At 42.9% G+C, this 21,524-nt stretch overlaps 2 protein-coding genes across 2 annotated transcripts in view; one reads left to right on the top strand and one right to left on the bottom strand.

Annotated features, from left to right (window-relative positions):
• Trak2 (trafficking kinesin protein 2) overlaps positions 1-729 on the bottom strand; it is a 59,802-nt gene extending 59,073 nt beyond the window's left edge. The window contains exon 1 of the mRNA XM_032901157.1: positions 654-729. The gene's annotated coding sequence lies outside the window, so the exon portion shown is untranslated. The remainder of the gene's footprint in view (positions 1-653) is intronic.
• On the top strand, positions 102-20,384 carry Stradb (STE20 related adaptor beta). The gene is made up of 12 exons (XM_032901159.1): positions 102-384; positions 3,439-3,540; positions 7,987-8,067; positions 11,126-11,225; positions 14,046-14,167; positions 15,102-15,210; positions 16,475-16,598; positions 17,579-17,750; positions 18,026-18,130; positions 18,264-18,508; positions 18,828-18,870; positions 19,512-20,384. The coding sequence occupies exons 2-12, from the start codon at positions 3,529-3,531 to the stop codon at positions 19,653-19,655; spliced, it is 1,257 nt and encodes a 418-aa protein (XP_032757050.1). The 5' UTR covers positions 102-384; positions 3,439-3,528; the 3' UTR covers positions 19,656-20,384.
• Positions 20,385-21,524: the final 1,140 nt, after the last annotated feature.

Genomic DNA, 21,524 nt, shown 5'->3' with positions numbered 1-21,524 from the left:
GACCCATTCTCCCAACAGCCTCTGCGGCCCTAGCGCACAGCCCTCTGGGAACTGTAGTTTCCTTTCCGTCCCGCCTACAGCTGGAGGGCTCCGCCTCCTCACTACCGAGCTAGAAGCTGGAGGCGCGGTGGGGCGGAGCGGCGGGCCCCGACCCCGCTGGGGTGGGGCGAATCCCGTCCCAGCCGGTTGCCCCGGACTAGGGCAGAGGTCCAGGCCGACAGGCCTTCTGCGGCGGTGCTGCACTTCTGTGCCTTGAGGCTCGCACTGGAAGCAGGCCTAGTGTTCTCGCCTCGCCGCTCCGCGAGGCAGGTCCCGGGTCTCGCGCGTGTCGCCTCCCCCCAGCGCCCGCCGCCTGGAGAGTCGCTGGCCTTGGTCGCTGCCTAGGTAATGAAGGGAGGCAGGCGGGCAGGGGCTGGTGCGGAGATCCCGGGGAGCGACCGGGATCGCACTTGGGTGGGTGCACGGCGAAAAGGCCAGTCCTCGCCGCCGCTCCTCACCGGAGTTGACACGGCCGGCCGAGCACTGGCAGGAGTCTGCGGGAAGCCCACTCCCGCTGTGCGTGCCAGCGCACCGGGGCCGAGGCTCCCGGGTGCCCAGCGGCAGTGCCAGGTGCAGGAGCCCAGGCACAGCCGTCCTGCTCCCCCAGCTCTTACCTTTGGTGGCACACACAGGCCTGGCGACTTCCCAAGCCGAAGACACTCTCTGTCACCAGCCCTGTCTGCTCGGAGACTTCGAAGGGACTAAATTAATTGTCCAGGCGTCGTTTTGTCTTCAGTGTTTACATTTGATGTCGTGTTTTCCCCTCGTGGGTTTGTTTTGTCAAATACCTTTCCTCCAAATTTGATCACAATTTGTGACAGCATCTACATAGCACAGTGCTTGGCACTCTGTAAATATTTGTTGAAACCATGAGTCATGATACTAAGTTTGGAAAATTGTATTGAGCTGTGTGCATCGCTATGATCTTTGTTAAGGTTTTATGAGATTTCAAGATCACCTTGAGAATTATCGTAATTTTGAAACCTAACAAAGTATTGGTAGGTTTTTTTGTTTTTGTTTTCGTTTTTGTTAGCATTTCCTGTAACAGTAGACCATTGAATACCTAGATTAACTCAAAACCCAAGCCCGTTTGGTGTCCATTTAAAGTGTTAGCCTTTCAAATGAAAAGGCTTTGGGCATGATTTCTATATTATGCAACAAATTAGATTATTTATAAAGCTTATTGTGGTTAGCTTTTTAGGTACAATTTTAAGGGCTACACTGAGACTGAGGCACTTACCAGTAGGTTTAGGAATACAGTCTTCAGGGGTTGGGGATTTAGCTCAGTGGTAGAGCGCTTGCCTAGCAAGCACAAGGTCCTGGGTTCGGTCCCCAGCTCCAAAAAATAGAAAAGAAAAAAAAAGGAATACAGTCTTCATATATATACACATTTATGAATACATACATATACACACATATTTTAAAGATGGGGGTCTCACTATGTTGGTATCCCTAGCTGGCTTAGAACTTACAAAGATCAGTGTGCTTCTGTCTCTGCCTCCTGAATGGTGGAATTAAAGGCATGCTCCACCAAGCCTCAGCAAGCTTTTTTTATTTTTTTAATTTATTTTTAAAGATTTATATAATCTTAGCATAATAGCAAAACCTAGCAGCAAATCTTTATTCAACTCCTTTGCCAGGTACAACTGCTGCCTTGATCTCAAATGTCTTGAGAAATTACCTGTTAATAGTGTGGTATACCGAAGGTAAAACTTCTGGAATTAAACCTACCCACTGGTGATAACAGCCCTAGGAGACTGTGACCTGATTTTTTTTTTTTTTTCAAATTGGTTTATTGTTTAAAACAACACACTCAATAACAACTTGCTGGTGCAGAATCTCGGTAACCACAAAAATTAAGTTAATCACCAGACCTTTCTGCCTCAGGTAGTCAGCCCCAGGAAGTTGGGCCTGGGGTTAATTACAAGTGTGTGTTGGCAGGTTGGGGGTGGGGGTTGGGGGGGTGTCTTCTGAGCTCACCAGCAAGCCTATCCCATAGTGGCTATTCATTAAGTGTGTTAATACAAACTTTCCCTGTGTAGTTTCTTTCCTTATTTGGGTATCACCTTAGAATAGATTAATAAAAGTGAGCTTTTACTGGGTCAAAAGCTGTGAATATTTTCACTGTTATTCAGAAGTCCCCAGCTTGCTTTTCCTATGAGCCTCAATATTTTATCTTAAAGTGTTTCACTTGTCTTGTTGTTGTTGTTGTTGTTGTTTTTTTGTTTGTTTGTTGAAACAGTTCCCTTATGTATCCGTGGCTGTCATGGAATTAGCTCTGTAGACCAGGCTAGCCTTGAATTCTGCCTCCCGAGTTCTGGGATTAAAGGCATGTGCTACCACCGCCCCGCTGCACTTGTCTTTTATATCCTAGAGTGTATATAAAATGTCATACACTCCTTTGACCTGTCGCCCTGGAGGATAGGCAGCATCGGCATTTCTTTCCTCATCTCATAACCAGACCACCAAGCCCCATGCCCTAAGTTGTCCTTAATTCTTGGCAGGTGACAAGAGTAAATTTTCCAGTTCTTTTCCTTCCTCTACCTTTGGCTCATAGAGATTGTCCTGAGAAAATCTACTTCTTCCTTCAAGCAAGAAAACTGGGTAGTACTTTATAACATCTATGGTCTATAAATCTTCCTTTCCTCATTGCGTTTAGCTATGAGTGGATGCCTAGATCAAATGTGTGCTGACTCAGATGAAGCAATGAAGCCAGTTTGAGTGTTGGTGTTAAGGAGACAAACACCACTAGTAAATACTGCCCCCTCCATTGAAAAAGACCCAGAAGATTTGGGTGCTTGGTCTGTAACTCCGTGAAGCTGAAGAAGTTACCATGCTAAAATTCTGAATCTATCAATGAAAATGGATGAGTTGTTTGCATAATAAAATGCATAATTTGTGTCTGTCAATAGTTGAGAATGTAAGTTTTACATGAAAACTACAAAGTGTCTTTCTTAAATGTGTGGTAACAAGAGTTTGTTCATTTTAGCCCATTACAAACCCTGTTTCAGATCTGTGAATCCTGAACCTCAAATGAGTTAGTAGGTGTTCAGTCAGAAATCTTTGGATATTCTCAAAGTTTACTTGTAAATGGAATCTTTAGGGAGTCTTAGGATTTATTTGAGAGCGGTACTACTTATAGAAAGAGTGTCCAAAATTGCCTTCATATCTGTTTAGGACAGAGAAAGATAGGAGAGCTGCAGTGTCTTGAGACTTTGGAAATAGAAACTCTCTAGCCTTCTGCCTCAGGAGCCCGCCAGAACAATGCTTTTAAAGATGCCCACAGTTGGCACTGGTCTTTGTGCCCGGGAGCAACTGTCTACATTCCTGATAAGTTATGACATCTAGTTCTTCAAGGCATTAATGTGAGTCTAAATAACTTTGTTTTTGTTTTTATAGTGGGATATATCTGCAACTTGAAGGGAAGATAAAGGAAAAATCTTTGGAATAGATGGGATTTTGTCACTTTCTGTGAACTAAAGCGATTCAATGTCTCTTTTGGTAAGTTCTGTAATAATTTTATACCAACAGAGTAGTTAGATCTGGAACAAAAGACATTCGGATTTAATCTCTGAGATGCTTTGACCTGAACAACTTGTGATCTTGAGAATGATGTAAACTCTCAGTCTTTTATTTGTCTTTTATTTTTAAAATAAGTTTCTCCTACACTGTTTTTAAATATACCCACTATTCCAATTCTTTGTCCCAAAGCCATTTTTCTCATATTTTTCTTAAATGCCAGTCATATCTAATTAGCTATGCATTTTCTTTTAAAACTTCAAAAATCCTTTTTATAAATTTTGTGTGCCCCAAGGCAGGTAAGTTAGCATTTAAAATAAAACTTTTACTTAATTAGACAAAAAATTTGAATTATTACATCCTGTGAGCTACAGATGTTTGTTTGTTTCTATGTTAGATACATGGCATTTGCTTTAGATTGAGTAGCTTGGGGACTTTTTGTTACATAAGTGTAGTGTTTGGAAAGGGGGAGGTTAGTATTAAGTCAGTGATCTTGCTCTTTAAATTGTGGGACCTTGGCAGGACAGACAGCAACACCCTCATTTAAGTTTGCCCATGGTTGCCAAAAATTAGAGCCAGTGTTCAGACTCATGCCTGTCATGCAGGTTAGGAGATAGAGAACCATGACATTAGGAGATAGAGAACCATGACGTTAGGAGATAGAGAACCATGACGTTAGGAGATAGAGAACCATGACGTTAGGAGATAGAGAACCATGACGTTAGGAGAGAGAACCATGACGTCAGGAGAGAGAGAACCATGACCTTAGGAGATAGAGAACCATGAGGTTAGGAGATAGAGAACCATGACGTTAGGAGATAGAGAACCATGACGTTAGGGGATAGAGAACCATGACGTTAGGAGATAGAGAACCATGACGTCAGGAGATAGAGAACCATGACCTTAGGAGATAGAGAACCATGAGGTTAGGAGATAGAGAACCATGGCGTTGGAGATAGAGAACCATGACGTTAGGGGATAGAGAACCATGAGGTTAGGAGAGAGAACCATAAGGTGAGGAGAGAGAACCATGACGTTAGGAGATAGTGACGTTAGGAGAAAGAGAACAATAGGGAGAGAGAACCATGACGTTAGGGGATAGAGAACCATGACGTTAGGGGATAGAGAACCATGACGTTAGGAGAGAGAACCATGACGTTAGGAGATAGAGAACCATGACGTTAGGAGAGAGAACCATGACGTTAGGAGATAGAGAACCATGACGTTAGGAGAGAGAACGACGTTAGGAGAGAGAACCATGACGTTAGGAGAGAGAACCATGACGTTAGGAGATAGAGAACCATGACGTTAGGAGAGAGAACCATGACCTTAGGGGAGAGAACCATGACCTTAGGAGATAGAGAACCATGACGTTAGGAGATAGAGAACCATGACGTTAGGAGAGAGAACCATGACGTTAGGAGATAGAGAACCATGACGTTAGGAGAGAGAACCATGACGTTAGGAGAGAGAACCATGACGTTAGGAGATAGAGAACCATGACGTTAGGAGATGAGAACCATGACGTTAGGGGAGATGAGAACCATGACCTTGGGGAGAGAACCATGACGTTAGGAGACAGAGAACCATGACGTTAGGGAGATAGAGAACCATGGAGAGAGAACCATGACGTTAGGAGATAGAGAACCATGACGTTAGGAGAGAGAACCATGGCGTCAGGAGATAGAGAACCATGACCTTAGGGAGATAGAGAACCATGAGGTTGGGAGATGAGAACCATGAGCGTTAGAGATAGAGAACCATGGACGTTAGGGGATAGAGAACCATGACGTTAGGAGAGAGAACCATGACGTCAGGAGATAGAGAACCATGACCTTAGGAGATGAACCATGAGGTTAGGAGATGAGAACCATGACGTTAGGAGATAGAGAACCATGGCGTTAGGGGATAGAGAACCATGGCGTTGGGGATGAGAACCATGACGTTAGGAGAGAGAACCATAACGTTAGGAGAGAGAACCATGACGTTAGGAGAGAGAACCATGACGTTAGGAGATAGAGAACCATGACGTTAGGAGATAGAGAACAATGAAGTTAGGAGATAGAGAACAATGACGAGGAGATAGAGAAACATGACGTTAGGAGAGAGAACCATGACGTTAGGAGATAGAGAACCATGACGTTAGGAGGAGAACCATGACGTTAGGAGATAGAGAACCGTGACGTTAGGAGATAGAGAACCATGACGTTAGGAGATAGAGAACCATGACGTTAGGGGAGATAGAGAACCATGACGTTAGAGAGAACCATGAGGAGAGAGAACCATGACGTTAGGGAGATAGAGAACCATGACGTTAGGAGAGAACCATGTTAGGAGAGAGAGAACCATGACGTTGGGAGATAGAGAACCATGACGTTAGGAGATAGAGAACCATGACGTTAGGGGATAGAGAACCAAGAGAGATAGAACCATGACGTTGGGAGATAGAGAACCATGACGTTAGGGAGATGAGAACCATGGCGTTAGGGAGAGAACCATGACGTTAGGGAGATAGAGAACCATGACGTTAGGGGATAGAGAACCATGACGTTAGGAGATAGAGAACCATGACGTTAGGAGATAGAGAACCATGACGTTAGGAGATAGAGAACCATGACGTTAGGAGATAGAGAACCATGACGTTAGGAGATAGAGAACCATGACGTTAGGGGATAGAGAACCATGACGTTAGGAGAACCATGAGAGGGGATAGAGAACCATGACGTTAGGGGATAGAGAACCATGACGTTAGGAGATAGAGAACCATGACGTTAGGAGATAGAGAACCATGACGTGAGGAGAGAGAGACACATGACGTGAGGAGATAGAGAAATAAGACGTGAGGAGATAGAGAAATAAGATGTGAGGAGATAGAGACACATCGTGAGAGGATAGAGAACCATGACGTTAGGAGATAGAGAACCATGACGTTAGGAGATAGAGAACCATGACGTTAGGAGATAGAGAACCATGACGTTAGGAGATAGAGAACCATGACGTTAGGAGAGAGAACCATGACGTTAGGAGAGAGAGAACCATGACGGAGATAGAGAACCATAGGGAGAGAGAACCATGACCTTAGGAGATAGAGAACCATGAGGTTAGGAGAGAGAACCATGACGTTAGGAGATAGAGAACCATGACGTTAGGCTATGGTTGCTTTATATGGGAAATATGTAACACATTTGCTTTAAATGTGTGTATCTGGAAAATATATTAAAATTCTTCGTTCTTTAAAGCAGCGTCAGCAAATACTCTGTAAAGGCTCACTGATGATAAAACGTGCTACTGTTCTTCTTCCCTAGTAGTTCAAAAGCAGCCGTCAGCAGTGTGGAAATGAAAAGTAAAACAACTAAAACCGGAATGTGAACTAGAGCAGTTTGTCCTAAAGAAGTTGGAAGATTTACAGTTTTATTTCATGTTGCCTGGTAGTGCCCTCCATTAGACCCCCAACTTACTGAGGTTTTGGATACTCCCAGCGCTGAATTCACTTCAGAGTAGATCGGCCTACCTGGAAAGCACTAGTTGTTGAGAAATTTTGGTACCTTATAAAAGAAAGGATGTGATTACTTCTCAGTAACCGACAGTAGTGTTAACAGATTTGGGTGGACTTTGAGAGCCACCTGATGCTGTGTTTGGCGCTCACATGGGGCAGGTGGTGGTGGTGGTGGTGGTGGTGGTGGTGGTGGTGGTGGTGGTGGTGGTGGTGGTGGTGGTGGTGGTGGTGGTGGTGGTGGTGGTGATGGTGGTGGTGGGAGATACTAGAGAATCATTTACTGTGAAAGTCTCTCATGTACTTTTAACCTTTTCTTCCTAAATAGATCAGTATCATTCCACTAATTGTTGATGGGATCGATAACGTAGATATAACATTTCATTATGGACAATACCTGATAGTAGAACCATGAATTGATATTCAGAAAAATGTAAATTTTGGTAAAAGAAGCTAGTCTCTTAATTTGCTTTGAGTTGAACATGTTTGTCACCTTAAGAAACAAAACTGGTTACAAATATATTCAATGTGTTCATAATTAAGTAATTTGTTTAATGTAGAAAATCATGGTTCCTATGTTCAAAACCATCTGAAGAAAAGATAACATCAAAATAATTTTTAGCTTAATAGTCAGAAAATGATCATTTTTAACCAAATATTTAGGAATTTGGCAGATGTATGAGGTGCTAAAAGTTAAGACTGACAATTAGAATAGATTAATAACCTCAAGAAAATGAAGGCAAGGAGGCACTCTGTAATGGAGTGACGTTACCGTCTGTCCTGGCTGCTTCCCTGTCCTCTCCCCATCAGTCCCTCCATCCGGGTTGGCTTTTTTGATTCTGCTTCCAGCCCTGATCCCGACTGGGTCTTTTGTGTACACAAGCCTTGTGTGTGTTCCACGCTTTTCACTTATCTCAAGTCTTTCTGACTTCCAGGATTGTTTCTGTGCTTCACGTACACGAGTTGAATCACTCAGACCCGAAAAGCAGTCTGAAACCAGTATCCATCAATACTCGGTAAGAAAATGGTTGAACACGGACCATTCTGCTCCTTTGCCTTTGCGATACTCTTTACTGATTCTCTTTCCTGCCAGTCTCCATGAGTCTGTAACTGACCTCGTCTTAACCCACTCTTTTTGAGTAGTGTCATATAGTCCTGAGGTCTCACACTGTCCTGGAGTTTTCTCCCGTGTTCTAAGAGGAACACGGTGATTACCAGACTTGCTCTTCCTGGGCCCTGGGGTTATCTACAGAATACATCTGATTAGATTGTTTTTCTAGGGTATTTCTACTTACTGGAGTGAAACTTGAATCTGCTTCCAAATCTTTCCATGGCCTGTACATCTCTCTTTGGCTAATGAATAACGACTATTACTCCTGCATACTGGGGACGCTGGCATTCTCCTGCACTGCCTGACCCCTCCTTCCAGGAGCAGGGGCACCACTGCTCAGTCTCCCCTGGCCTGCAGTCTGTGCACACTGGCAGCCTCTCCCATGGTGGTCTCACCAGCCTTCAGTGCTGTTCCCAGATGCCCACTCAGGCCACTTTGAAGTCAATGGGTAAAGTCCAAATCTGTCAGCATGGTAGACTATCAATGGTATGGTGTTTGACCAGTTTGAGTTTCCTTTCTTACTAGGAATATTTTCTTCTCTCCACTTGAAATACCCTTGTTTCTGCCCTCCCCTGAAATTTCTCCTCCTCCGTAAAGAATTGATTGCATTTTGTGTCTGTAAACTCTTCCCCTAGATCCTTTTATTTCATTATGCTGTCACCTGTCCAGGACATTCTCATAGAACACTTGTCACTGTACTGTCTTACAGTGACGATCTGTATCTCTTAAAGCATAATGTGATCTCCATGTAAGGGGCACCCTTGTCTTATTCATCTTTTTTTTTAAGACTTATTTATTTTATGTGTATGTATACACTGTTGCTGTCTTCAGACACACCAGAAGAGAGCATCCGATCCCATTACAGATGGTTGTGAGCCACCATGTGGGTGCTGGGATTTGAACTCTGGAAGAGCAACTAGTGCTTTTAACCACTGAGCCATCTCTCCAGCTCCTATCTTAGACATCTTTGTCTGATATGCTAAGCAATATAAAGGGTCATACTTGGTAATATGTCTCTGAAATCTTTACTCCTCTTAATCCTTAGTTTATACTACAAATTTTGCTATACAGTGAAACCTGCTTTGGAAATTTTGTTACAGCATAAGATAATTCCAATCATTTTTGCTTATAGTTTATCTCAGATCTGTAGTGTGAATATTTTAATAAATCCCGGTGATGTTCCTACCTGCCAATGACCTTCCTTAAGAAAAAAAAAAAAAAAAAAAAAACCTTTCCTTAAAAAGAAAGGAAGAAAGGAAGGAAGGAAGGAAAAGAAAAGAAAAGAAAAAATGGAAGGAAAAGCAAGACTAGAAGAAGAAGAAGACTGGAGGTGTTGGACGTACAGTTGCTCCTGAGTGAGTTTAGTGGTTCACTTTGTTCACAGCAAGACAGAGACGGGGCAGGGGAGACTTGAGTTATAGAGCTTGACCCTATCTCAAAAACAACACACAGACACGCCCGCACAGGTCTGAGGCCCTGGCCTTTGAATATTTGCTTGTAACATCTGGGTCTTGTTTTAAGAAGACTATTTTCCTCACACATAGATGGAGGGATTAGAGGCAGGTCAGTTAGCCCATCCTGCTGAAATTGTCTTTTCCCTTTTCATTTTGTATGTTTTTAGCCTGCATGTATGTCTGTGTGCCTCATGCTTGAGGTGCCGCAGAGGCTAGAAGAGACCCTTCGATTCCCTGGAACTGGAGTTACAGGTCCCTGGTGTTGGGAATTAAACCTGTGTCCTCTGGAAGAGCAGCAAATGTCCTTAACCACTGAGCCACCTCTGCCTCCTGTCATTTTATGTTACGAGAATAAACCTTGGTTTTTTTATGTCTCTAGCATTTCTAACCGTCTTACAGATTGATAACACTTTAAAATTTTAAGACATTGCTATACACTCTTCTTTTTCTTGTATGTTTTCTTTATATCTGTTTTCCTGAATGCTTTCTGTTCTAAAAACAAACAAAACAAAACAAATTAACTTATGTATCATCCCAACCCAAATTGGGCTTATTTTCACTTGGGTGGTAGGATTTCTCCTCCATCTCCCATTGTTTGTGCTTAACCATAAATAAAGTGTTACCAGTCTGCCCTCAGACTTCGGAAACATACTTGCCGCCGTCGATATAGCTCCATCTATTGCCTTTAAACTCCACCATTTCTCTTGATGTGAAGGAGTTAGCACAATCCCTCACACATGGCACTGTTCCCCCACCTCCCTTCTCGCCTCCATGGAGGCGGTAACAAGATTCTTGCCACCTGCTAGTTCCTGCGAAGGCATCTTAGTGCCCTTTGGGGCCCTGCTGTCCTTTAGGACATCCTCATGGATCTCACTTCATGCCAGTGGGTTGGCCTTCTCTTTCTGCTCTGTGTGTGGTATTCCACTGAGGCTATGTTTAGATGCAGACTCGGCTCTGACTCCAGAGCACGCTCATGAGACCTCATGTTGCTATGGCACCTTGGGTTGGGAGGCCTGTAACACTGAGCTCCCGTCTCCTTAGGTTTATTTTCCTTTCTGACTTCTCTGACTTCATTTTATCACGAAAGACTTCCTCAGCTACTTTAATAGACTGCGATGTGGAAGTTGTTCTTGATTGTTAACACAGAGCGTATTCCTCAGACTCAGAGCAAGAACACAAGCCTCAAGTATCCCTCACAGGTCCTTGCAGTTCCTCCCTTGAACACTTATCAATTATCATCTATTCTTAGAACCTTCTAGAAGTTTTGAAAATGACAGAAAAGTAAGTCTTGCTCTTGTCCATCTGTTTTCCCTGCCTTTCTCTCTTCAGGCTGAAACCTAACATTGGTTAGCAAGTGCTAAATTCCTTCTAGATCTTAAAATATTCTTTTCAGTCACCTTCCATATCTTTCTGGTGACTGTCAATATTTTCTTTTGGGGCAGGGAGATCAAATTGGGGGACTAATGATGCTTATTCTGCTTTATTTTTATCATGTAAAAACAAATGCAGGTTGATGAGCCAGCTATTTCCTGGTCCCCTCCATGTGCTAGAACCAATGAAGTGCTGTGCTCCACGGATGCCACTCACTATGAACTGCATGTGGAGATAGGTAATGTGCTGGACGCCACACCCTCGCCTCTTCAGTGCTAGAAGTGAAACTGGCACGCAGGACTCTGAAGCATTTTATGTCTGCCTAAAAAATAATCACATATTTCTGTCTAGTGTTACTTTTCTACTGAAGTACGTTTAGAAGAAAAAGAGAGAGACCTGTAGATAACCTACGTACACACTTGTATCATTTCGTAGGAAGTTTCTAGTTTTATGGGTTTAATTTTTTCAGGATAGGAATTTAAATCAAGTCATACAAAATTTTTCAGTCATGACACTTAACCCAAATTACTTGTTAATTTATATTTTTATCTAAATTTTATTGTATAGATCATTCTCATTTAAGTATAAAACAGAGTAAGTTCCTGTCTATAGCTTCATATTTGTGAGACATTTGCTCTGAACTCTCAGGAGCATTTATTAATCACTAAAAACCAGTGGCACTGTTGTGCTGAGGCTATAAAAAAGCTCTGCCTTGAGATCCATCCTGTCTGGGAGGAGAACACATAGGACTGTGCTTTGTGAGAGACTAGAGGGTGTCAGAGGAGAGCCTCATTGGAGAAACCTCTTAAAGATGTCCAGGGGCTCTGAAGACTGAACAGAGCGTAAGTCCGCCTTCTAGTATGAGGGTCACTTACCTGATGTGGTGGATGCACTCCACGTAACTATAATTTTAGCTCATCACTCAGCAGCAGAGCAGAGAAGACTGAGCAGCGGGCCAGCAGTTCCGGGACTGGACAGTGATGGCACCAAGGGCTGCCTCTTAGGGGTTTAGGGCTGCTTGTTGCTGTTGTTTAAATCAAACCACAGAGGATGATCTTGGCTGTCTTAGGAAGTTTCAAACAATGTCAGAATTGCTGGCCAGAAGAAAAGGCTTACAAGAAACCCGGTGAAGCTGGTAACCCGAGTCAAAGCCTGTGGTGCGTTGGTTAAGCAGGCTGGGATATTCTGCCACAGACAGATTAATCAGTCTATGGGATGATATCTTATAGGCTTTGGGGAGTGAGTGGGCCGAGCATATATAGCTCTCATGCATCGTTTGTAAGAGTACAAAAATAGTTCAGCCACATTAGGAAACAGTTTGACAGTTCATAAATTCAAATCTCTATTTACTACGTGACCTGGCAATCTCATGTGCAGGTACTTGCCAATAAGAAAGGAAGATGTGTCTTCTTAAGAACCTGTGTAGGACTAGATAGGGAAACTTTATTTACAGTCACCAGAAGCTAACTGAAAGTAACTCAGATGCCCACTCCCTCTGAGTACATTAAACCCCTGCATTGGAGCCATGCAATGCATGAAAACAGCAACAGGGGGCGTCAGATACATGGGCATGGGTGGATCTCAGAAGCACTGTGCCAAGTGAAAGAAGCTAAGCACAAAGGGCTCCAATTTCTTCTTTTGCCCTCATATGATAAACAGCAGGCAGGTGAGGAGCTGCTAGGAATGTAAGTAGAAGCCCGAGATGGCTGAATAGCATTCCATTGTTTGTCTAGATGACAATTTGTTCATCAAGTTATAGAGTTACTGTAAATATGCAGTGGTGTGGTGTCGCTTTAACATACCTTTCTCTAGATAAAGCATCTTTTCTTATGTGTATTGTTATTTTTATTGAATTGCTTTGTCTTATAAAATTGAGTTTTTTATGTGTTCTAAATGAAAATCTCATCAGATATAGACATTCTTAGTGTTTTCAGTCAATGGCTTATCATTATTTTTTGTATATTGGTAAATAAATACACACTCCTGATAAAAATGTTTCAGTACCCAAGTAAAACCTTAATGACAAAAGAAAGTGCACTGATAAATAAGTGAACACAGAACAAGTTGATAGTCAATAGAGACTAAACAGGGTAGTCAGCCTACACACACCCTCCATCTGTGCGTGTCAGACATCACCATGTACTGACCTGTACTTCCTGTGTATCTGTGTCAGGGAGGAGGTGTCTTCGCAAAAGCTCAGACTGCCTTCCCTTCCCATTGCCTGAGCAGCTCCAGACCACTAGAAGGAAAGTGTGAGACCTGAGATGTGTGGCATGGGACCCTTTATGCAAACCTGTCTGATAAGTTATAGAACTCTTTCCTCCAAAGACGGTCCCTTAAGATGGATGGCTACAAAACTACGGAGAGAACTCCAGGTTGAGTGGACAGGAAAGTAAGGGTAACATGAAGAAAACAATGCTAATGTCTTCTTGAGGGTGAATGTAGGAGGAGTAGGGAGGCTAAATATGACCAAGATAAAAGTCAAGGGCTGGAGAGCTGGCTCGGCAGTTGTGAGCACTGGCTGCCCCTACAGAGGAGCTGGATTGTATTCCCAGCACCTACATGACAGCTCACAACTGTCTGTAACTCCAGATCCAGGAGATCTATGGCACCAGGCATCTGCAAGGTGAACATACATGTGCATGCGGGCAGAATACCCAGATGTGTAGAATAGGTGTATCTTTTAATAATAGGAAGTTCAGGAGAGAGACTGGACTCTACAGTGTTGAAGTAAGGGTCATGTCTGAGTCACACGCCTTAGGCGATTTGAGACTTTGAATGGAGACCTGAGCCTGGTACCACTGAAAACTGCAGATAGTCAGGCCACATCTCCTAGGCGTGGAAGGTTCCACCTTCTGAGCAGCAGTATTGGCCAACCCTAACTGGGCAGTAATGACCTTGAGTAGCTGGGAATGGCCTGGGGGGTGAGGTTTTGAGTTCTGGCACGTCACGGTGGCGCTGAGCTGTTTCATTTCCTTCGTAGTTTTGGAAGGGTGGGGAGTCTTACATTTTGCTGAAGTGCTTTGATTGTTACCATGGGTCTTATGTGTGACTGCAGGAAGAGGGTTCGACAACTTGACCTCTGTTCATCTCGCACGGCACACTCCTACAGGAACACTGGTAACTATAAAAATTACAAACCTGGAGACCTGCACCGACGAGCGTCTGAGAGCTTTACAGGTAATGATACAAGGGAAGGAAATGTTGGCTGTGGTGTCTGTTTGAGAGGACTGTGTCCCCTGTAAGACATTTTCTGTCCCAACTGATAGTTCTGTTAAAGAAAGTAAATTTAACTAAGTCATACAGTTATCAGATTGGGAAGAACACATGGAAGCAAGACGCATTAGCTGATAGATCAAACATATTCAAACTTTCGTAAATACTATGAATTCCTCAAGTGAGTGGTATATTTCAATGATACATTGGAGACTGACAACACGCTCAGTCAGTCTAATGACAAACAGGAAAGAAAAGGAGTTTCTTTTCTATCATTTAAGCAAAATTAACCTCAGAGTTGGTAAATTTTAATAGGACTATATTTCAGGCATTAATTATAAATAATTACAATTACTTTTTTGTTTCTAATAATTTTTTGTATAAAGGGGGAAATTTATTTTATTGCTATCCCAAATTCCTCTGGCCTCCACCTGTATACTGTGTCATGTGTTTGTCCCTCCCAGTAAATAAGAAAATAGATGTAAAAACATTTTAAAAACAGGTAGATAGACAGACAGACAGACAGATACATGGGGGGAGAGTAGGAGACACTCAGCCTGCCAGAGCATTCGCAGTGGTTTTCTCCAGGATGTGTTAGTGATTTCCTGTCCTCATTTTTATGTGTTTTTAAAATTTCTACAAACAAAAACAGTATTTAAATGTATTCTCTTGGAGGTAAACTAAGTCACATTCCTTTTTCACTGTGTGCTTCTGGACCAGTTTTCTGACATTTTGAAAGTGCCTTATAAAACACAAGTCAGTTATGTATTTTCTGGAACAGCTATGAAATTTAGAAGCAAAAGCTAACATGTTCCCTGGAGTATTAGGCACAATCACTGCTACTGAGAAAGAAAAAAGGTGACTTTTAAACGTCTTTTCTCTTGTACATTTATCCTAGAGAGCGGTGATTCTATCTCACTTTTTCCAACATCCCAATATTACAACTTACTGGACAGTTTTCACTGTTGGCAGCTGGCTTTGGGTTATTTATCCATTTATGGCCTACGGTAAGAACATGGTTTGAAGTAAAACAACTGATTGTTTACAGTGGATGGTATCATTGTAAAAATGGAATGGGGTCTTGTATCTATCATTCTCTATTATAAAGAGTCGAATGGGAATGGTGATCAATCAACCACCATTGATTCTCTAAAAGTTCTGTGCCCTGGCACACACTGCCCTCCCTCAGCTTCCTTCCTTCCCTTATTAGAAAGTAGCTATTATTTTGCACGCAGAAATAGTTTCCCCACATAAGCATGCTGTCTTTGCCTCTGCTTCACTGTCCTATGAACTGATGTCAGTGAATTGTGGACACCAGGCATGTGCCCGGCTTCCTTACCTGTGCTTCTCCCAGGAGGGCTTCTGTTTTGCTATGCCCAGGTGCTTAGCACCACACACTGTTCAGTAAATGTGCTGAACAAATGATAGTGGATTCTAGAGCTACAGGCTAGAGCAGCTCTTGTGAATTACTTACAGCTTTAAAATATCACATGTACAATACACATTATTATTCAATACTAAAAAATACTGTTTTAAAAAGTCACTAAAAGGCATCTGTCTCTCTCTCTCTCTCTCTCTCTCTCTCTCTCTCTCTCTGTGTGTGTGTGTGTGTGTGTGTGTGTGTGTGTGGTTACTATAGTTGAAATACAGGGCCTTGAGCAGAATAGGCAAATGTTCTACCTCTGAGTTATATCCCCAGCCCCTCCTCAAAAATATGGCAAAGAGGAAGCAAGAGGGGACTAGGAATTAAGGATTGGATTAAAGATTTCTAGCCAGGTCTGGTAGCACAAAACTACAAGCTACTTAGGAAGCTGAGACAGGAGGATCACAAGTCAAGGCCTGCCTGAACTGTAGAATAAGTTCAAGGCCAACCTCAGCAACTTAAATGAGATTCTACCTTAAAACTAAAAACTGGATAGAGAGCTGGGATGTAGCACAGTAATAGCAGGGATGAGGCTCTAGATAGACGTATGTTTGTCTCCTTATGATTCAAAAGAATATTTAAAGCATAGTTGAAAGTAAAACCATTTTAAGAGTTTTAAGGGCTGGAGAGATGGCTCAGTGGTTAAGAGCACTGTCCGCTCCTCAAGAGGTCCTGAGTTCAATCCCCACAAACACATGGTGGCTCACAACCATCTGTAATGGGATCTGATGCCCTCTTCTGGTGTGTCTGAGGACAGCAACAATGTACCTATCTATAATAAATAAAAAAATAAATCTTTTTTTTTTTTTTTAAAGAGTTCTTCTGAATACATCTGGGCTTTCTTTCAGGTTCAGCAAGTCAGCTCCTAAGGACCTACTTTCCCGATGGAATGAGTGAAACTTTAATAAGAAACATTCTCTTTGGAGCAGTACGAGGGTTGAACTATCTGCACCAAAATGGCTGCATCCATAGGTATCCGCTTATGTACAGTCTACACAAGTGAATTTTAAGAGAAGTCATCCAGGGAAATTTGTAAAGAGCAGTTAAATATGTACAAAAGGAAGGATCAGAAATTAATAAATGAAAATTGAAGAAGATAACCAGTAGATAACAATGGTGCCTACCATTCATGTCTATTCCCCAGAAATGTTCATACCTATGTGTGTGCTGGTGTGGCACTAGTGTGTGCGTGCTGGTGTGGCACTGGCGTGTGCGTGCTGGTGTGGTGGGAGAGCATGTGGGGTGGAGCGGAGAGGACTCACATGCTTGCCCAGCTATCAGCTGCGATTGTTTTTTTAAAGTAAGAGCGTCTTTGGCCACTCTCCAGCTCCTGTCATGCTCCTCCCTTGTGTGAGTTGTAGAGCACCTGTTCTCCCCGTGCTCCTCTGGAACTTTGCGTTTTTGTAGACTAGAGACTTGCTTGTTGTTTTGTCTCCTGGGTGCTTGCTGCGTCGCTGTGTGTCAGCAGGGCTGACTGAAGAGTCCAAGCTGACTGTGTTCAGATGGAGGCTCTCTTCACCTTACCAGATCGCTGCCTGTCCCACTCTGAGAGTGTCCAAATGGTGTTTTAGATGGGAAACAAGGCTCTTGCCTCATCTGTAGGACAGTTAAAGGGACTTCAATGTGACACATCTCTATAAGTGGTGGCACCCCACAGAGACTTCTATTGTATTTCATTTAACCTCAAATGATAACTGTATATTTCAGCAATCCTCAAATAGCAAACCTAATCATTTCATTTCTTTGTTGTATTCCCCCGGTTCTGGTACTATATGAAGTACCCAAGGAGTTCCTGACTCCTTGAAAATATCATGTATTTAAGTTCATACGGCACACTGTTTTATAAGGGGTATTTACTTTCCAAGGGAATAGAAGGGTATGTTCTCACCAGACTTTATTCATTCTTCACTGGCCAGATTCCTAGTACTTAGGATTGTTTCTTTTTGTTCTAGGAGTTTTAAAGCCAGCCATATCCTCATTTCTGGTGATGGCCTGGTGACCCTCTCTGGCCTGTCCCATCTGCATAGTTTGGTTAAGCACGGACAAAGGCATAGGGCTGTGTTTGATTTCCCACAGTTCAGCACCTCGGTGCAGCCGTGGCTGAGTCCAGAACTACTGAGACAGGTCAGCTGTGGCTACTGCTGTTGTGTCTGTGCGTCTCAAATGTCTTTGAGTTTGATTAAAGGACAGTTGTGTCCTTGGTTTTTTGGTGAATGGCTGCCACAAGACTTTTTCGCTCCTCACACTTGTATTAGGAATTTTAAGTTGTGAAAGTGTGAATATCACGTGGATCTTGATTTTGTGCTTTGGGGGTTCTTTTCCACTGCTCACCGTCCTTCCCAAGAGGAACCTGCCTACCACTCTGCTATTCACACTAAGGCTTCCTGTTGTGCTTACAGGATTTACATGGATATAATGTGAAGTCTGATATTTACAGTGTTGGGATCACAGCCTGTGAATTGGCCAGCGGGCAGGTTCCTTTCCAGGACATGCATAGTACTCAGGTAACGCTCCCGATTTACCTGGACAGCTTTCTTAGGTCTAGATAACTCTGTTGAACATGTTTGTTGTAGGATCTGGAGCTTTATTAGTATTTAGTGTACATGTTTTACCATAGACGTTTTCCTTTTTTCCTAGATGCTACTACAGAAACTGAAAGGTCCTCCATATAGCCCACTGGATGTCAGTATTTTTCCTCAGTCAGACTCTAGAATGAGAAATTCCCAGTCAGGAGTAGACTCTGGGATTGGAGAGAGCGTGCTTGTCTCCACTGGAACTCACACAGTCAATAGTGACCGGCTCCACACGCCATCCACAAGAACATTCTCTCCTGCCTTTTTTAGCTTGGTGCAGCTGTGTTTGCAGCAAGATCCTGAGAAAAGGTAATGTTGGTCACCTCTAAATAGCACAAAACATACATGCTTTACATATCTTGTAGTAGTTTTGTGACATGGCCTTCCCATAAAATTCATGTGTTTTGATCGAAAACTTCATGTGGAGAATGTCAACAAGTCCAAGAGGTGATCGAGTCTGAAGAGCAGTGGGCTCCTTTCTCGGCCATGCCATGCCAGCCCAGCCGCCTTGTCCAAGCCAGCTCCTTTGGAAGCTCCTAAGAAGTATAAAACAGTTTAGTGTACACACACACACACACACATTCCGATGTTAGGTTTTATTTTCTAATAACTTTTTCAAAAATTTCAGGCCATCAGCAAGCAGTTTGTTGTCCCATGTTTTCTTCAAGCAGGTGAGCTGGTCCATTATCCATTGTTTTAAAATATTTTTTTAAAGCCTTTTTTAGTTTACTAACATTTTCCTATAAATTAGAATTAAAGAACACATTTTTAGTAGTTAATTTTAGACTTGTGTGTGTGCGTGTGTGTGTGTGTGTGTGTGTGTGTGTGCGCGCGCGCGCGCGTGCGTGTGCGCGCATGTGCACGTGTGCGGTATATGTTCATGCATGTGTCATAAGGACACTGGCAGTCACTCTCTCACTCCATTGTGTGGACGCCAGGAGGGAGCTCAGGCCTGAAACACCCTTGGCACCTTTGGGTGCTGAGATCTGATGGCCTTAGAATATCTAAGAGATTTTCATTCTTAAAACCAAGCAGTAAAAGCAGCCGTCCTGTTACACAAACTATATTTTCATTAACTTAAAACTGGTGTCTGTCTTACCTACAAATAATGATGGGACAGAGTAATTCTGCTTAAAAATTAGTTTATTTTGCTTTTAAATCTTTTTCTCTGATTGTCAGAATTAGAAGCATTTATAGGAAAAAGACCTAAAAATAATTATAAAGTTTTATAATTTCTTTAAAAGTTACTTATTGCTTATAAAATTTGGGTTGAGTCTCTGTCCACATCACTATTTTAAGCTTTTTTTAACAGATGAAAGAAGAAAGCCAAGACTCCATACTCTCACTGCTGCCACCTGCTTATAACAGGCCAGCAGCGTCACTGCCACCAGTGTCACCGTGGAGCGAGCTGGAATTCCAGTTTCCTGATGACAAAGACCCAGACTGGGAATTCTAGGGTTGCCAAATCATTTCATGTCCTCTATACTTGACAGCCTCTCCTTGCTGCTTGTCTTCTGTCTGTTAGGTACAAATGACAAATCTATACTTGAAAATACAGTTGGTGCACTGGAGAATGATCAGTTAAACCACTCTGTTCATGGGGCATGCATTGACCCTCTCTGCCCAGATCAGAACACCCGCACGACCAACGTCAGTTATGCCCAGCTCAGCCAGTGTTGGCTCTCATTCCCTTCCTTTCCTTCTCTCTTCTTTCCCACCTTCTAAACTGACTGGTACTTTCTGGATCTCAGTGAGCTTTTGACCTGGTTAATTTTCTTCTACATTTTACTGTTCTCTGGGGACTGAATCCTTCCTCAGGACAGTGCTTCCAGAGCATCTTTTCTTCCAGATTCACTAGCCTTTTGACCAGCTGTTGTTAGATGAACAGGCTGGTTTACTCTGGTACAAAGCCCTTTTTTGGAGAAGGGAAAATGTTTGTACTGTCCCTTTTACCTATGGCAACATCAGACTGAGCCTTGCTCACATTGAATAATTCACTCGAACTATAAAGAGAAGATGCAGTTTGCATTTCAAAAGGGAGGGGGCTAACATATCACTTTTCTACCTGTGTAAATTATAAATCATTAATTCATGCACCCTGTGGGAGCTCAATAAAAATGTATTAAATTGAACGTTCCTTTTATTTATTTTGTGTGGCTTAACAAAGCTAGTACACAGATTTTAATTTGGTTTGCTGAGAATCTTTTTAAACATAATTTACATAACATAGTAAACCACAGGCAATCACCAGTAGCTCTTAGAGGCAGGCGGCACTCTGCCTTTTATGTGCTTGTTCTGGTAGTGGGGTAAACCTTTAAGACCGTGTGGTGTTGATGCTGTTGCCTCCCTAGCAGGGGCTGTTGTTTAGTTACGTTATGTTGTCATCCGTAATGACAGAGAAGGCGAGGCACCAGGAACAAAGAGCTGAGAGATCTCTCTCAGCTGCATCACAGGAAGCAGAGAGGGGGAACTGGAACTGGGGCAAGACTACAAGCTCTCAGCGCCCTCCACAGCTTTCTTCCTCCAGCAAGGCAAAGGGCATCACCGAGCAGGCGATCACCAACACCAACCAAGTTGGGGTCTATGTCAGGTGGTCTTCTTAATTGATATGACTGTATAGATTTGAAGTTAATCTTTGTGACTATATTACTTGGAAGTTACTGTAAAAGATTTGTCTTAAGACTAAATAAGCAGTTTGAAGCAATTCTGTTCACCCTTGCCTTATGAATATTAGGGTTTCTCTATCAACACAGCTGCCAACACTTGCTGAGATGGGAAGTGAAGGTGAGAGAAGTAGAATGGGCCTAGAGGAGGGAGTGGACAGGACCACTGGAGCACCAAGAGCAGCTGCCATGGTGGGAGTTGTAATTCATCCCACTCAGTGCCTTAGCATCTCCCAGTCTGAGGAGGTCCTGCATGTATAAAATGCCAGAGGTAGCTGGGCTTGTCAGGAAACACCCGTCAGAGCTCCTGCTGTGCTAGGACTTGGCTCATTTGACTGGAAGCTGACAAGCCTCGAGGTCTGCCAGATGAGGTAAGGACAAGTGCTGACGGTGACGTTCTAACCCAAAAGCTACCAGGCTGTCTAGGACGAGACTGTCCAGTTTGAGTCCAGTGGCTAGGAAAAGCTAAGTCCATGTTCAGAGGGTATTGAGGAATGTCATTAGGGATAATAATAGCATTTAATTAGGGGAAACTTCAGAGATATTCATGGTGAAATGTCTTAGAAATACTAGTGACAAGTCATAAAATTTTAGTGGGATGCAGGAATTTGATATTTCCTTCTAGGAAATATGTCTTTGCTAAAGCCAGACTAGTGGTTTTC

The sequence above is a fragment of the Rattus rattus genome, chromosome 4 (genome assembly GCF_011064425.1).
Source record: "Rattus rattus isolate New Zealand chromosome 4, Rrattus_CSIRO_v1, whole genome shotgun sequence".
Classification (NCBI taxonomy): domain Eukaryota; kingdom Metazoa; phylum Chordata; class Mammalia; order Rodentia; family Muridae; genus Rattus; species Rattus rattus.
This window is presented reverse-complemented; position numbering and strand designations above follow the sequence as displayed.